This window comes from Haliaeetus albicilla, chromosome 13 (genome assembly GCF_947461875.1).
Source record: "Haliaeetus albicilla chromosome 13, bHalAlb1.1, whole genome shotgun sequence".
In the NCBI taxonomy this organism is placed as follows: Eukaryota; Metazoa; Chordata; class Aves; order Accipitriformes; family Accipitridae; genus Haliaeetus; species Haliaeetus albicilla.
In genome coordinates this window covers 26,396,446-26,413,668 of record NC_091495.1, presented here as the reverse complement: position 1 = coordinate 26,413,668, position 17,223 = coordinate 26,396,446, and the positions used below count along the sequence as shown (strand labels likewise).

Below are 17,223 nucleotides of genomic sequence, written 5' to 3'. Positions count from 1 at the left end.
CAGCGAGGACAGCAGGATTCGGGCCACGGTGACCCTCTGGGGTCACGTCTTTGCCACCGCCGCGCTGCGGCCTTCCCTCACGCGGGGTCGGGGAGGTGCCGCAGACTGCCCCGCGCTTGTGCCGCGCCCTGCGAGCTTGCTCGCTGCAGGGCTGCTTGTTAGCGCGAGCCCAGGAGTTCTGCAGAGCGCTACCGGGCAAGCAGCAGCTGCCAGAGAGAAACAGGGACCGCAGGTCATTTCGGGACACCAGCGAGGGATTTTCAAAGACCGCCTGTAATATTTGGCACATAGCGGATCTTAGATACGGAGCCAACCTGCAAGCAGGCAGCGGTTTCGGACACCTCTGCCTTCGGCGATCCCCGCTCCGAGAGCAGCAGTGGCGGACAGCGTGCACGCGCCAAAAAGGTGGGCTGGCAAGGCTGGCCCTGCAGCCCGGGGTGAGGCAACCCAACAGGCTCTCACCTGCTCGCCGTCGTGGAGGTGCCAATAAACGAGGGTGGGTCTAGGTAAAACAGAGCCACCCTGGGTTTCGTGTCTGCATGGACTTCCACGAGTTCGTCTGACGGTGCATCTAAGAGGACTGAGTTCATTCAGAGTGCTAAACAGCTACACTGAACGGTGGAAACAGTGCCTGCACACTACACCTGTTCGAAGTGGATGGTGACGACCCCCTGAGACCGACGGCTGGTGGCATTCATGGTAGTCGTAGCTGCTCTTCTCATCTTATTCCCCTGTCCCATTAACCTCCCCACCTGTGCGTAAATACCACAGGGCACCAGCTTCAAACCGTCCACTTAAAAACCTTGCTGCTGCTCTTCTCTAATCTTGAGCCCACCAGGCTTCCTGGTTTTAGAGCGCCAAAACGTGTTACCAGCACCAGAAAAAAAATTGTTACGCTTAGTAAGGATAGAACAAAAATTAAGATCGACTACGGCGGAGCACGGGGTAGTTGTTCCGGCTTTACCACGGTGAGAAATTCATTCCCGGAGAGTTCCACTTGCCCGGTAAATTTAGTCTACACTGAGAGCTCACATCTGTGGACTTAAGACGTTTGCAACATTCAGGATAAAGGCGTCATTTGCCTCTGCTTCCGTCATCGCCATTAGATAAGGGGTTTCAACAAGCTTATTCCATGCGCCGCTAAAATGAATGAGGTCTGTCTTCCCCTGTGCTCATTTTTTTCCTATTTTTTTCCTGCCCATTGCATCAAACCTGTCTGAAATTGGCCACGTGGCTCCAGACCAATGAGGAGGAAGGTACAGGGGAAAGTAGTTCACGGGCAAGTGGCAAACTGCATAAACCTTAGAAGGACAGCTAAAAACTCAGTGCTCTGACACATACACCATCTTCAAAATCCCCTCCCAGCTCAAGAGAAACAGATTACCCATTTCCAGTTAGCAACGAGTCCCGCCTCTGCCAACGACAGAGACTAACAAGGCGAGGAGCATCGGGGAAAGAGAGCAGATAAAAACGCTAACTTTCTTCTTAACCCCTTTCTTCTTCACCAAGGAGCAAAATACAGAAAGGAGAAAGAAGAAAAGTACTACGAGGGATGAAACAGCTTGGCCAGTGGTACGGCAGAGCAGCCGGGCAGCAAAAAGCAGCAAAAAGGTGCTGCTAGGTCCAGATAGCACCCACACGCTTCAGCCAACGTGCCCAGAAGGGTCATGTTAAGATAGCAGAACGGATGACTTTCCAATTGCAATAAGCAAAAAAAAAAGAAATAAATGCACACAGAAGACTAAGGTTTGTTAATACTGAAACAAAGCGAGTTCATCACCTGTTGGTTAGAAGTTCCCAGCATACTGGAAGTAATCTGTAAAGACGAGAAGTAACTAGAAGGTGACACGTGTTTGGGAAAAAACCCACCAACTTCACAGAGTGTCATCCCGCCGTAAAAATAACACAGGTTACACAGATCAAAACTTGCCTTCATCCCAAACCATTACATAAGCTTACTTCATGCAGTTATTTATCAGATCCACACTGTTTCATCCCCACTCTCTTTCTTCTCCAGCATTTCTTCAACCTACTCTTACGTGCATAATCCTTATCGCCGTCTAGGTAGACGCCATCCTAAGGTACATTTCAATAACGCATTTTACTTAGAAATTAAGTTGTGCAGCATCTAGACAGCTATGCAGAAAATTCAAGAAGGGCAAATGTTAATTTTTGATAGCTGGGCACGGTGGTTCAACCAGTACTTATTTTCGAGGCTGTTTTAAGAAAGAAAAAGCCAATGGTTCTGACTTCTGGATGAACAGCTGCAGCCATACGTATTACCTGCGTAAGGGTACGTGTGACGTGAGAGCACCTGCTACATCACGGCGGTCAGATCGCACGAGGGTCCCCGTGCCAGCAACTGGTGGGACCACGGGTCACGGTTAAGCGTCAGCAACCGAAGTCAGGTCACGGGTGACAGAGGCCCGTCTGTCTGCGGTGTCAGCGAGCGGGGCGGCGAGGGTCTCGGTGCCAGCGGCTGGACGGGGGACCACAGTCATGGGGCGCAGGCGTCCGAGGTGCCAGCAAGGGGAGGGAGCAGGTGATTGTATTTTCCCCTAGCCATAGGTGCACGTGTACATTGCTAGCAGACTTTGGGGTGGGCTAGGCAGCGAGCGGGAGGAAAAGCCCTCTCTGGAGAGACTCGGTGTCTCAGCCGGAGGTGAGCGAGGGAGCCCAGGCTGGGGGCACAGACGGCACCTGGGCTTGAGGCTGCGCTGATCTTCCGGGGCTCTGGAAACGTGGGCGCGCGTGGGAACCCGCAGGGTGACAGCACGCCTCTGGTGTCGCCCGCGAGCTTCAACGGCAACGAGCCGGGGAGGAGGCTTTCGGCGAGGTGCCATAGTGCCAGATGGCGGCTGGCAAAGGCACGGCCCATTCTCTGGCAGCCTGCGTAGCCGGCCGTGGTGTTGTCACGCATGTGCGTGGTGCACGCTCAGCCTCGCTACTGGCCGAACCTGCAAACGGGAAAGCAGCGGCCACATCCACGGGTCTGGCTCAGAGACACCCCCGGGCCTGGGGTGCCCCAGGCCAGGCTCCTGCGGCCCGCAAGGAGGAAGCCCCGGGCGGGCAGAGTTGTACCAGCCCTCCCACCACTTGGCGGGCAGAGTGGTACCAGCCCTCCCACCGCTTGGCGGGCAGAGTGGTACCAGCCCTCCCACCACTTGGCGGGCAGAGTGGCACCAGCCCTCCCACCACTTGGCGGGCACTGGCATCAACCGTTAAGCTTCGCAGTACGAAATGCGCTAACTTCAAAAAGAAACCTGTTCCCTACTAGCAAGGCCATGGTTACGCGTTAAAAGTAAAAAGAAAGATCCAGGACACGATTTTTTTCCTCTGCCCGAGAGCTGGCTGTAACGGGAGTAAATCCGCACCAAACAGGGGGTTGCATGTCCACGCTGCTATGGCGAGCGAGATGGGAAGGAATGAGTTTTCACTGCCGTGTGTGTTTCTCACAGGAGCGCACCCTGGACGGCGTCAGAGGAAAAGAGAAACGTGTTCGCAAGTGGCATCCCTGCATCGTTTCTGCTGGCACAGAGCTGGGGAGGCTGGTTCGGGAAAACAAAGTGCTCTTTCTTAAGGGAGGAGTAAATCACAAGCAGCCTCCAGCAACCGGGGTGGTACTTTTGCAGACAGAAGGCACTCCGTCACGGGAGCGAAGCTTTCTGCTTACAGCAGCGCTAGCACCCACCGGACCACAAGCGCAGAAGGCTGCTGATGGCGCGGGAGCATCCAGCAGCTACGAAAGCTGCGCCGCAAAGCCGGGAGAAGCCGCAGGCGGTGCTCGAGCGGGCGGCCGAGAGGCTGGGTACGGGCCGCGGCGGGGGGGGTGGTGTTGGCGCAGCGCCGCCGCCCGGCCCCCGTGCCCCGGCCCCCTCCGCGGGGAGCCGCCGGCGGGCGGCTGTGAAGGGAAGGGCTGAGGCGGCGACGCGGGGCGAGCCCCCCCCCCGCCGTCGGCGTCGGCGTCGGCGTCGGGGCCCGCGCCGGGGAGGTGGCGGCTCGGCCCGGGGCGGGAAGCGAGGCGGCGGGCGGCGGCGGTGACGGCGGTCTCCGGTGCGCAGGGAAGGCGGCGCTCGGGGCGGAGGTCGGCGTGCTGCTGTGCGACGTGGGCGACGCGGCCTCGCTGGCCGCCGTGGCGAGGCAGACCCGGCTGGTGCTCAACTGCGTGGGCCCGGTGAGTGCGGGGACGCGGGCGGTGCTCCCGCGGCGTCCGCCGGGCGCGGCTGCCGGCAGAGCCCGGGCCGGCGTCTGCCCCTCCTCGGCCGGCGCCTGCCCCTCCCTCGGCCGCCGCTCCCCGGCTGCGTGCGGCTGGGCGCCCCGCTGCTCGGGGCGGGGAGAGCTGCGGCGGCGACCGGGAGCCTCTGCGGCTGGGCTGCGGGGTTTCGGGAGCCGTCCGGCTGACAGGGCGCTTTTTGAGAGGGAGCCAGCAGTGCAGCCGTGTCCTGGGGTCGCCTGAAGCTTGCCCAGCACGATTCCTGCTGGTGTAATTCGCGGGCGGTTCTCGCTGAAGGACGGCAGGGTTGGCTGGCGGTTCGGCGGCGGGGGGTTTTTTTTGCTCGTTTTGTGGTTTGGGGGGAGTCTTTCACAGGCAGCGTAAGAAACTGCTTGTAATAGTGGGGAGGAGTTTTGGGTTGGGCCAAAACGGTTTCAGGGGTGCTAGCGCTGAAAAGAAATGGAAATCTGTGGAAAAGAAGCCCATAGAGATGCTCTTCCAAGTTCTTGGCCCCTTTAAAACTTTCAGTGGCGATACTTCCAGCGCCTTTGGAGGGGCTCAAAGTACAAGAGCTGGAAGTTGGGTCACGATGACGTCTTTGAAATTGGGGGTACTTAAGCAGAGAATATGCTGATAACAGGAGCGCAAAAAGCATACCTTGAGATTGGACACATTGAATTGGCCTTGGTGGTCTTACCTTTGGAGAGAAACAGGGTGCGGCAGTCCGTGCAGCAAACGGCATCATCAGTGATGAAGTTTGTTGTGCTGTTCCTTCTCCCGAGCCCCCCAAAACCCACAAGTGCTATTACGTTTCGGCCCCACGTAGCAAAACCAATACCCACCAAGGGCTTACTTCTCTTGTAGGCGGCTCTGTTAGATGAAGCACGCTGGGTGAGCTGTGGTGGGTGGGTTTTATTTTTTGTTACGTGTGGTGGTCTTTCCTTCTACAGTATAGATTCTTTGGAGAGCCTGTGGTAGAAGCTTGTGTTGAAAATGGTGCGAGCTGCATTGACATCTGTGGAGAACCCCAGGTACGTGACCGTAGAAAAATGCTACCTTCTGTCAAAGAGCTGTTAAAGGGGTATTTGTGTAGTATTTTTCTGCGGACGTTGCTGAACGTGAAGACAGCTTTTGCCTCCTGATCTGCTGGTTTAAGATGCATTAATTGTTTTAAAGTGCATTAATGTGTATTAGTTGGACAGCTTTCTTACTTAGAGACAAGAGCCTCTCGGGTTCTCTCTGGAAATCCAAAATGTTTGAGTTCTGCTTCGCGTCTGGGTTGTGGTTCTACATAGGAATTTTGCGCAGGCCACCTTTCTTTGCACTGCTGGGATACTGTCATACCGTAAGACAGGAGTGGCATGTATCTGTCTTAAAGATGCTTGTAAGTGTTTTGAAGTATGTGGGGTGCTGTGATAAGACAGTAAAGCGCTGATGGCTAATATTGGGTGTGGCCGAGTACAGAGTTCTGCTTAAAATGCTTGTTCTGACTGTGTTTTAGTTTCTGGAAGGAATGTACCTGAAATACAACGAAAAAGCTGCGGAAAAGGGAGTGTATGTCATTGGAAGCTGTGGCTTTGACTCTATACCAGCTGATATGGGAGTACTGTACACCAGAGACAAGTTGAAAGGTGACTTACTTAAGTGTGACCTTATGCTGAAAAAGAAATGCAGATCATGCTTTCATCTGGCTTCCCAAAGCAGCAGTGCTTATGTGGAGACTCCTTCAGTCTCTCTTTTTGCCTGCCTTTACCAGCTGATGGGTTTCAACCAAACCTGGTAAATAAAGATTGAAAAGTAAATCATATTCCCATTAGCTTGCAGAAGATTGGTCATTAGGTGAAGGAGGGATTCAAGGTAATGTTGCTCACTGAGAGAACAGAACCTGCAGCTGTCAGCAGCAGGCTGTTGAGCCAGGGTGTGGACATCCCTAGGCAAGGCTCAGCACACTGCCCCTTGTGCAGTGCGGATCTTGTAGGGAAAAGACAGTGGGGACAGGAAGGCTGCGGGAGAGGGATTGGAAATTAGTGGGTAATCCGGTTTCCTAGGTTTTCTTTCTCTACTGGAAGCCCTGAGAAGCCATTGTCTGCGTGTAAGTAGACAGCCAGTGCTGCGCAATGCCTTTTTCTTTAAGAGCAGCTAGACAGTAACTGAAAGAGGATAAGATATATTTGAGAAAAGATGCGAGATGATTCCATTCTGTGCAAATAGTACTTGCTCCTAATCTCAAATGAGGATACTTCGTTCATCAGGTCTGACTTGCAGTTGGAAGGGCTGAGAAAAGTATCCGAATGTTTTGCTTTTATGTACCGTTCAAAGAGCTATAAAGTGGGATTGCTTTACGTTGGAGTGTGTCATCAGCTTTCAGTTTAATAAAACTCAATCTGGATCTGATTGAAGGGAGAGGAGAGGCATGGAAATGAGTATCTGGTTGTTCGTGGGGTTATAATTTGATGTCTGATACTTGTTTTGAATAAGGATGTCTTTTATATCTTCCTGTTTGGCCTTTAGGGTATTACCAGCTGTCTATCCAGTTGCTTGCTATATTGAAATTTGCCCCCACAAGTACAGTCTTAACGCTCTCAGAAGGAACTGAGCAAAGCAAAACAAAGCAGAATTTGGAGGAGTTGTTTTGTTTTGCTATTCATCACAACTAAGCATGCTTTGCAAAACACAAGCTATGCTAAAATTAAAGGTTTTAGGATATCTTGTGTGTGTTTTGAGGTTTGGGGGAGGGGGTTGGTGGGGTTTTTTTGTTTGGTTTGGTTTTTTTGTAGTTAAGGTCTAGCAAAATCTGTAAGTCCATCTCAGTTTTCACAGCCTACATCATCCTTAATTTTGAAACTTGGAGGAAAACTGAATATGGCTCTTAATATTCCTTTCCTTTTTTTTTTTTTGTGGATTATTTTTACTATGTCATTAACTAGATAATACAAATGAAAAATGTAGTGAGTAAAGCTAATATTGGTGACCCTTCCTGAAGTACTTTACGCAAGAAGTTTGATACTTGCTAACTAAAACAGCTGTGGAACTTAATCGTAGTTTATTTTACTTTGAGGTAAAGATGTGACTCTGCCTTTTCAACTAACAGTGTCAGTGGCCTGCTGTTTGAGTCTACCAGAGCGTACTCTGGCTTTGTGAACTAATGAACTGTATATGCCAAGTAATGTTTTCTCCTCCCTTAAAGGTACCTTAACTGCTGTTGAAAGTTTCCTGAAGGTGAAATCTGGGCCTGAGGTTAGTTGGTTTACGCCTTCTTGGAAACTGAGAGGTATTTGTGGTGACATCACCGTAGCCCATTAGAATAACTGTTGTTACGTTCATTCAGACCAAGGAACAAGCTGGCAGTTCTTTGGTGATGGCTCCAAGAGCTTTAGGAGCTACCAGAAGTATGCGAGCAAACACGCTTTTGTAAGGTTCATTTGCATAGGCTGTCTACCGAAAGTTTGTTGTGTTAAGCCATTTCAGGAAATAACTTAATTTTGCAGAGATGTCGGAAGGATTCATACATAAGTAAACTGTAACAGATACACAGTGTGTTGCCAGTAATCCTAGTGTTTGGCTGTTTGGTGGGTTGGTTGGTTTGTTTTGTTTGGGGGGTATGTTTCAAGGTACATGTATTAGCATTACATGCATTGAAGTATGTAATAATTGTAATAGGGTGTAATAGATGTAATAATTGTAAGGTCATTGTTTAAATAATGCAACGATGACCCAAACCAAGACAGTGTTGGTGCCCAGCAATTGAACATACTGCTTCTCCTGTCCTGTCCTGAGCACCCATATTGCCAGATGGGGCCCAAGTCATAGCCTGTTCTTATGAGCATTGGGAGGAGTGGGGGAAGTGCGTGGATTGGGAGAGTAATATCTGTCTGTTAGAGGACAGGGAACAGTAGTTAATGAGAGTGTATAAACCTGTATGTTGGGTATAAAGGTGGTTTAAGTATGTAGGATAAGTTGTAAGTGTAGGTAAGCAGGGATTTAGTAATGAGAATTAAATACAACGAGGCAGATATATATATATATATATATATATGTATATAAAAAAATATAAAATCTTCTCTGTATTAACTTAGGTGGGACCTGAGCATGACACAAATGGCATGGCGTAAGGGGTGGAGATTGCGTTGGGTCTGGCTGAGATGGAGTTAATTTTCCCCATAGCAGCCCTCATAGTGCTGTGCTCTGTATTGGTGCTAGAAAGGTGCTGCTAACACACCAGTGTTCTGGCTGCTGCTAAGCAGTGCTCGCACAGCATCAAGGCTGTCTCTCCAGTATTTCCCCCCGCCCTCACCCAGTAGCCTGGGGGTGGGCAAGATTCTGGGAGGGGACGCAGCCAGGATAGCTGACCCAAACTGACGAAAGGCGTATTCCATACCATATGATGTCTGCTCAGTGATAAAAGCTAAGAGAAAGGAGGAGGGGTGGGGGGCATGTGTTAGTACAATGTTTGCCTTCTGGAGCAACTGCTCTGTGTCCGGAAGCCCTGCTTCCCGGGAAGTGGCTGGACATCGCCTGCTGATGGGAAGTAGAGAATAAAGCTTTTGTTTTCCTTTGCTTCTGCATGCGGCCTTTGCTTTTGCTTTATTAAACCGCCTTGATCTTGACCTATGAGGGGTTTTTTTTCCATATTATTTTCTCCTCTCCCTGTCCTACTGAGGAGGGAAGTGGTAGAGCGGCTTGGTGGGCACCTGGCATTCAGCCAAGGTCAATCCACCGCATTTCAATGTACTTTTATGCGTGTAATCGTAATACACCTATGTAATAATGTGTAATATATGTAATAATTCTAAGGTCATTATTAAAATAATACATGAAACCTTCAGATACTGAATTAACTACGGTTTCATGGTATGTTGCCAGGGCTCTTGTGCACATGATGGGACCTGGAAGTCAGCTGTTTATGGCCTTGCGGATCAAGACAACCGGAGGAAGCTTCGAAAAAAGGTAGGATATGCCCCTGTTCCAGTAGTTGGTGCAAAACTTAAAAGCAGGTATGAGAAGCGTAAGATGTGAAACACGCTGTCTTCTAACAGCTCCAGTATTTACTAGAGAGGTTGGTAACGTATTGCTAAATACTAAAAAGATGCATTTAGGACTTCAGCGTAATATGAATGGATGGATACTCATCTAGTAGAATTGAAGATAAGTTCAGTTTTACTGATTTGTTCCTATTTTACTGAAAATAAAGAACATGTCCCAGCATTTACTGGGTCTCAAAGTTAACTTGTTCTAAGAGAGTTTTAGACAAACACAAACTTTTGTGTTTGATTTCAGAAGCGATTGGTAGAAGGAAAAAAGAAATGTGAGGGGAGTATTCTTCTGATTATCAAATTCATCCTCGCTGTAGTGTGTGGAATTTTGACTTGAGCCAGGGATAAATTTGGAATGGTTTGCTTTCAGTGGAAAGAGGTGACGTCATAGAAATGCTTGAGGAAAAAGCCAGTATTGGTAGGGCTGTCATGATCTGTTGCTTTCAGTATGCGTGACCATTTGAACATTTTTTCTGACTTTCTTTTTTCCATTGGCAGAGGACTTGTGTTTTACAATCAGCAATTCAAAGAGTACTCCATTCGATTCATGGGATCTGATGGTTCCGTTGTGAAACGGTCTCAGTGTTACTTGCACACAGAGTTGCAGGAAACACCTGTAAGTTACTGGTTTTGGTATACTATGTCTTTATTAGCATTTTCAGCGCATCTTTCCTTTATGTGATAACTGTTCTTAGTGCAGATCTGCATAGTAGGGCTTCTGTAGTTAGGTAAATAGTAATGAACTGCGATGTGCTTTTGCTTCTGTAAAGAAGGAGGCTTGTGCTGTTGATCTCCTTTGCAAGCTGTTTGACCTGATGTGGTCCAGGTTCTTCTGGGTGCACGGGCCGGTTTCATACTACTCGATACTCTGCCTGATGAGCTTGCTTATTGCTGCTAGCATAATAGATACGAGAGTCTCTTGCAGGGTTCTTATGCTATCTGATTTCTGGGCCTGTATTTGTAGGGAATGGAAGCCCTGAGTCACAGAAATATTTGAAAGGTAGGCTTCCTTATTTTTGGGAATGATGAATACGTTAAATTCTGTTCCTGTGCAGAGGCTTTTCTTGTTTTAATCAGTGGAGCTTCTAAAAGCATTGTAATTGTAGCCTGTGCAACTGTAGTCAGGTCAGTATAGTGTAGTAAACATTCTGATAAAGAATTCGTATGCTGCTCATTTGTATCTGGAGACTTCTTTGATGCTTTGGTCTCTGGTGTGCAGAGTAAAGGCAAGGTGAAGTGGTGGCCGTGTTTAGTTTTTGTTTTCCATGGTTTCCTGAGAGGAGACCAGCACCAACAATGTACAGAACAGCTGTGCAGAATCACAGGCATCAGTTAAAGAGATGAAGGTGAGACAGTGCTCTGAAAATATGCTTGGAAACTACTCATGAGAAAGGCTTCCCATTGCTATTCCAAAATTCTAAAGGAAGGCGTCAGTTTGTCTTAAACTAAAGCAGTAAGAGGAGGAAAGGAAGATCTTGGGAAAGAAGCCTGGAACTGGATACCAAAATGCATCTTTCTTTAAAGTTTTCCACTCTTGTTTACCCTGCTCGCTCCCTCGCCATTCTGTAGTTACACTGTCTTCTCATAATGAATTATAAAGTGAAGCATTATTCAAAGAGTTGTTTAGAACCAAGACAATTGTCTAAGGCCCTATTTAAACAGCTATCTATTGTATCAAACAATTGCATCCTCATTTGGGGGTAGATTCATTTTTACAAATGCACTGATGCAAAAATTTTAATGTAAATTCTACCACTGGAAATATGTTTTTGCCTCAGGTGCAGTATGGCGCTTATGTGAACATAGGTGGTCTTGGCTCTGTTATCAAGCTGATGTTTGCCGGCATTTTATTTCTTCTTCTTGTGAAGTTTAGCTTTGGGAGAAAACTTCTGGCAAAAGTAAGTGTTCAGAACACAAAAGAATTAAGTGTTCGGATATTTTTTTTCCCTCTAGTTTACTGTTGTTTGTTTGTTTTTTCCCCTGTTCTTATACAGTACCCGGAATTTTTCTCTGCTGGATTCTTCACAAAGAAAGGACCAACCCAGAAACAGGTAGCTGACTGTTTTCCATCGCAATTACTGAATAGATTTGTTGTGATAATGGTGGAATAGTAATCTAGAGTCAGCTGCTTAGTCCCAGAGAAATAATTTCTAAATGCACATTGTGTGTGCCTGTTCAGTTAGCTTTGAATATTTAAATCATCATGCCTTCTGCTATTAGACATCAAAGTATGTGCAACTCATACCAGGAGAAAATGGGTCATGTTGCTGGGTCTGATGTATTTACATGGATGGCTCGCAGCACTCAAATCTGTCAACGGGGAGACTGAGTAGTACAAACCCAGGACTGAAAGCCCTGAGAGAATAAATGGACTTCGGGACAATAACAGTTCCAACAAAGGGGAAGTGATTACAAATTTAGATGAGATTGTACCTTTTAAGCAATAACTCACAATAACTCCTCTCATATTTAGATAGATCATAGTATTTGGCATAATAGATACCTGTATTTACTACTTGTGCTTGCCTGATAATAAGCGAGTTACTGTTTTGGCGGCCACATTTGTCTTGTCCACTACAGATGGATGGAACCTCTTTTACAATGACTTTTTTTGGCGAGGGTTACAGTGAGGGGCAAGACCCCCAGTATGGCAAACCGAATGTAAAGATCTGCACTGAAGTGAAAGGACCAGGTATGTATGTCAGTAGCAGCTTACTGCTTTTGCCTTACATTGCCTACTCGAAAAGAAGTTTATGGTTCCACTGCTACTCACCCTTGAGGAGCACTTGCAGCATGGACAAAGTCAGCAGCCTTTACAGAGTATTACCTTGGAGAGTAGCATTCACTGTGACCTGTTTTTTGAAATAGCCCCTTCATTTGCCGCCTTGTCATTCGCTTTCCTTCTGACTTTCCCCGTTCCAATTTTCATTTTTGCAGAGTAGAGCAGTTAAAGGGAGAGTGCTTTAACGTTAGTTTTCAGTTGTTGCAGCCTGGACTTACTACTTGTTTATTTCCAGTCCCCTGTGAGTGAACTTAAGCAGATCTGGCATAGTTATCATTTCTAGCTATAACATACCTGTGTTCAGGTCATTCCTTTGAGGGGAGGTGACACCTAAAGTCAAGTTTGGAGACAGCAAGAATGTATATACAGAAAGGAGTTAATGAAGCATAGCTTCTTTAAATAACTGCTGAATGCAGCAGTCTCACAACAAAAGTCTGAATTTAAGCACAGAATGGGGAAAGCTCTTGCTGTAATGGAGAGCCCTCTCTCACCCGTGAGGTGATCGCTCATGGTTGTTGTGTGGTTATAGGTCTGTAGTTGAAGCAGGATTTGTCCAGATTAGATCTTAGGGACTTCACCAGCTACTTGGGATGATTACAAGGTAAAAAAGCTGTTCTTAAATGGGGAAGGCTGTTTCGTTGCCAAAGAGATTATTCTTCAGCACGCTGTGGGTAAGAGCGAGATTACATTCTACATTTCAACACGCTGTACATCGTTCGTTTGGTTTTTTTGTTTGTTTGTTTTTTTGTCAGAGCCTGGCTATGTTGCTACACCAATTGCAATGGTTCAAGCAGCTGTATCTCTTCTGGAGGATGCAGCTTGTCTGCCTAAACGGTAAGTACTTTCCCATGCAGAACAGCTTGATCTCCCCTAAAGCTACTATATGTGTATGTTTCTCTTGGAAACTGCAGATCTCATAACCCTGTGGATTTTTGTCTTGCCTCACCCAAATGGCTGTGCAAGGGAGATAACTTCACACACTTTGCTTTTGCTTTATTAAACCACCTTGATCTTGACCTGTGAGGGGTTTTTTTCCATATTATTTTCTCCTCTCCCTGTCCTACTGAGGAGGGAAGTGGTAGAGCGGCTTGGTGGGCACCTGGCATTCAGCCAAGGTCAATCCACCGCATTTCAATGTACTTTTATGCGTGTAATCGTAATACACCTATGTAGTAATGTGTAATATATATATATATATGTAATAATTCTAAGGTCATTATTAAAATAATACATGAAACCTTCAGATACCGATTCACAGCCATTTACTCTTGTCCTGGTTTCAGCTGGGATGGAGTTAACTGTCTTCCTAGTAGCTGGTACAGTGCTATGTTTTGAGTTCAGTATGCGAAGAATGTTGATAACACTGATGTTTTCAGTTGTTGCTCAGTAGTGTTTAGACTAGAGTCAAGGATTTTTCAGCTTCTCATGCCCAGCCAGGGCACCTGACCCAAACTGGCCAACAGTGTATTCCATACCATGGGACGTCCCATCTAGTTTAGGAACTGGGAAGTGGGGGGGCAGGGATTCGCCGCTCGGGGACTGGCTGGGTGTCGGTTGGCGGGTGGTGAGCAATTGCCCTGCGCATCACTTGTACATTTCAATCCTTTTATTACTACTGTTGTCATTTGATTAGTGTTATCATTATCATTATTAGTTTCTTCTTTTCTGTTCTATTAAATCGTTCTTATCTCAACCCAGGAGTTTTACTTCTTTTCCTGATTGTCTCCCCCCATCCCACTGGATGGGGGGGGAGTGAGTGAGCGGCTGCGTGGTGCTTAGTTGCTGGCTGGGGTTAAACCACGACAACTCTTCATCTGCCTTTCAATTTGAAAGGATGTAGTCATACGTCTTTAGAAATGCTTTTGCTGCATCTGTTGCATCAATGTCTGGATTTTCAGTTAATGGAATGGTTTCTATTGAGTTTGCTGGCTGCAGAAACGAACCTATGAATATAACCAGCTTGCTAAATTCTGCACACGCTCTCCTGTGGGAGAGAGTGGCTTTTTCTTTCTCAGGCAGTGAAATACATCTTTGACTTAAAAAAAAAAAAAAAAAGAAAAAGAAAAGAAAAAAAAAAAAGGTCTCATTCACTCACTGTACCACTAATGTTTTTCTCTTTTGATTTTCATTAACAGGGGTGGTGTATATTCTCCAGGAGCTGCTTTCTCCAAAACAAAACTGATCGATCGCCTCAACAAACGTGGTGTTGAGTTCTCTGTTATTAGCAAGCCTGAACTCTGAAGTCAAGACATAACTGTATGAACTAACCCCTTTCCTGGGTCTAACTCCAATAAAACTCATTTGGCTGTAAAAGCCTAATCATAAAATAGTTTCACTGTGCTATTGTTTACAGCAGAAACAGAAGAAAAACGGAGTTAAAAGTTACAATACTATTTGCTATAGCGAGCAAGCCCATAAAGGGTATTGAGTTTTAATTCCCAAGCATATTAAATCAGTGACTTATTGGGTACTAGTTCTAGAATTTTCTTTGATCTCTTCTAAGTTTTAAGTTAGTACTTAACGGAACCACTATGGCATCTGCTTCACAATCAGCCACAGCCTTCTTGCTTGGCCCCAGTCTGCAACTATTAAAAGCAGGCAGGCCCTGGATAACAAGTGCCTTAGCAGATGAAACAACTAGTTACTCCTCATGCCTGTTTGGGAGGGGTGCTATTGCTTTGTGATGTTCTTGCTTTCAAAGCCTTAGTGCCCCCAGTGAAATAAAAGAGTAGTTGTTGTTTCTCAGAGCTTAAGGAACAGTTTTGTCTCTTTTTTTTCCCCTGGGTTATTATAGAGACCAGGTGACTCTGTACTGTTGTCATAAGGGATGTTGACTTTCATTCTTACTAGCTTGCCTGTAGTGAGTTGCGCTAAAATAGAAGAGAAAGCACAAAGAGTAGGGTTTGTCAATGAGACCGTGATCAGCAGCACGGCAGCTCTTCTCCCCATGGTGGCCAGCGGTGCCAGGGCTGGGAGGCCTGAGTGGCCCTACAAGCTGGTGGTGTTTCAGGGTTTTTCTGGGTGGGGTGTTTGGTGGTGGTGGTGGTTGTTGGGGGTTTTTTTTGTTGTTGTAGCTAAGGTCTACCAAAACCTGTTAAGTCCATCTCGGTTTTCACAGTCTACATCCTCCTTTATTTTGAACCTTGGAGGAAAACTGAATATGGCTTTTAATATTATTTTCCTTTTGGTTGATTATTTACATTATGTCATTAACTAGATAAGACAAATGAAAAATGTAATGAGTAAAGCTAATATTGGTGACCCTTACTGAAGTACTTTACCTACGAAATTTTCCTCCTAAAGTTCTGAAAATTACTCTTTTGAGGTAGAAAAATCTCTTCATCTCCCACAGCTGCATCACATTCACCATCTCTATTACCAGGCAAATCCCATGCAACTGTTGCTCTGTAGTATCACAGCTGTATTGAAGATTGAGATCACAACTATTCTGTTCAGGTAGGCAAAGCCAAAAAGATCAGCACCCAGAAGATTGGTCAGTTATGTCCTTACATGAGAAGAGTTTGATGGCAGTGAATGGAAAGACAGTTTAAGACAAGTAGAATTCCTACAAAAAGCCATCACTGAATTTGACGGAGACTGAGATCGCTTAACTGGCATCACTTACGTTGTCAGTCCCTTAAATGGATTAAGAAACATATACATTCTTGCTTGTGGGCATGCAAGTCAAACTCCACAGAGCCACTGAACACTTAAATAATGAGATAGTTAAGCTACAAATTGCCTCTCTAAGGGCTTAAGTGTATTGAGAAGTCCAATTTTAACTTGTCCAATTGTTCCCTGCAATAAACACGAGTGTATTTCGGAAAGCTATGGGACAATGTGCGTACTGCAGTTAACTTGGAACTAAACTTCCCCTCTTCAAGACTGTTCCCAACGTCCTGCTTCCAAAAGGAGTCTACATATGCTTGTGCTGTTGGTGCTCATAGAAATCGCACACCTACCTCCTCACCTTTCTCTCTCTGTGTATTGAAGTTGCAGTCGTAGTATCAAAATACAAGCAATCAGTCATTCACTAAGAATTCACGGTGTAGTCTGGATTTAAACCAAGTGCAACAGCAAAGCACACCACACCAATGACTGCTGTGGGATAAGCCTGCTCTTGGACCTTGCCAGGTCAGAGTCACAGCCAAGGAGTGAGTGACCTGAACGAACAGCCACATCAGTGACCGTAACTTGCATTTTTCCCTCTACCTCACAGATCGGTCATCCACACAGCACAGTGCATTGGAAAATGCATCGTATTTTAGGAACAGCTTTAATTCAAAAGGAACCGCGATACATTTATCTCCAGGCATATCAAAGAGACTCATGATCTTGACCGCTTTGGTGAAAAAAGCATTCCTGGAATGGAAACCTGGAAGTTTTGCATAGAAGACAAAAGTGCAAACGGAATAGGAAACAAATGCTGTCTTATTACTTGAAATCCTATTCTCTCTTTGTATTTTCAGATTGGCCTAGACTAATAGGTTATAAGCATTGCCTAACAACTCACAAGAAACTATGGACTGGTTTCTGCCTGTAGCTTGTTTTTTTCCCCACCAGAAATCAACACCTAGGCTATTTCTGATTAGTTACATGGGAACCGATGAAATTCCAGCAAATAAATGTATTGCACTGACAACCCTGAGAGTTATCTGCGGCTTTATTGACACACTAGGCATGTTCTTGTAATACGATCCATTACAGATCTTAACATTGCAGCACATTTTGATGGGTTTCTGTCTTCAGGCAGCAAAGGACTGCCACCAGGTCCCTGGGGGAAGGCCTCCTCCTCTGTGCTCTCCTCCAACGCTAATCGTCTCTTTCTGCCCCGACGCCCTGTTCCTACTGTAGTCCTGGGTGTGCTTGATTCCTCGTTTGGCTGGGCAGCTCTTTGCTCAGGAGCATCCGTTTTTTCTAGTTTAGCATGTGGGACTCCTCTTATTCTTCTGAACGTGAAACAACTAGAGTTTTTACTTACTGGTTCTTTCACAATTTGGGAAATACTAGATTTATTTTTTCTCCTTGACCTCAACAGAGGGGGTGAAAAGACAAATTGAGAAGACAAGTCCGGGTCTATATCCTTAAGCTGCACAAGATGGTCTTCTTTTCCAGCTAAAATGACAATGCATTCTTAACATTCATGTACATTATACATAAACGACAGTGACATTAAATTACAGCTAATAATCAAA

General features: G+C 46.3%; 2 protein-coding genes across 2 annotated transcripts in view; one reads left to right on the top strand and one right to left on the bottom strand.

Moving 5' to 3' along the window:
* Positions 1-3,634: 3,634 nt before the first annotated feature.
* On the top strand, positions 3,635-14,355 carry LOC138688630 (saccharopine dehydrogenase-like oxidoreductase). The gene is made up of 12 exons (XM_069800577.1): positions 3,635-3,808; positions 4,062-4,174; positions 5,164-5,244; positions 5,715-5,844; positions 7,401-7,450; positions 9,077-9,207; positions 9,745-9,862; positions 11,025-11,144; positions 11,241-11,297; positions 11,827-11,938; positions 12,781-12,862; positions 14,164-14,355. The coding sequence occupies exons 1-12, from the start codon at positions 3,718-3,720 to the stop codon at positions 14,267-14,269; spliced, it is 1,191 nt and encodes a 396-aa protein (XP_069656678.1). The 5' UTR covers positions 3,635-3,717; the 3' UTR covers positions 14,270-14,355.
* A 2,336-nt stretch (positions 14,356-16,691) lies between these two features.
* Positions 16,692-17,223, bottom strand: part of LOC138688801 (protein ELYS-like) — a 37,963-nt gene continuing 37,431 nt past the window's right edge. Inside the window, exon 33 of the mRNA XM_069801325.1 lies at positions 16,692-17,143. Within this exon, the coding sequence (XP_069657426.1) occupies positions 16,692-17,143 (452 nt within the window). The remainder of the gene's footprint in view (positions 17,144-17,223) is intronic.

What these genes read in the sequence shown, in the direction of transcription:
- LOC138688630 (XM_069800577.1), top strand. Translation starts at nt 3,718, where the DNA reads ATGGCGCGGGAGCATCCAGCAGCTACGAAAGCTGCGCCGCAAAGCCGG. An exon ending in TGCTCAACTGCGTGGGCCCG is followed by an intron (nt 4,175 to 5,163) that starts GTGAGTGCGGGG and finishes TTCCTTCTACAG; the next exon opens with TATAGATTCTTTGGAGAGCC. An exon ending in CACCAGAGACAAGTTGAAAG is followed by an intron (nt 5,845 to 7,400) that starts GTGACTTACTTA and finishes CCTCCCTTAAAG; the next exon opens with GTACCTTAACTGCTGTTGAA.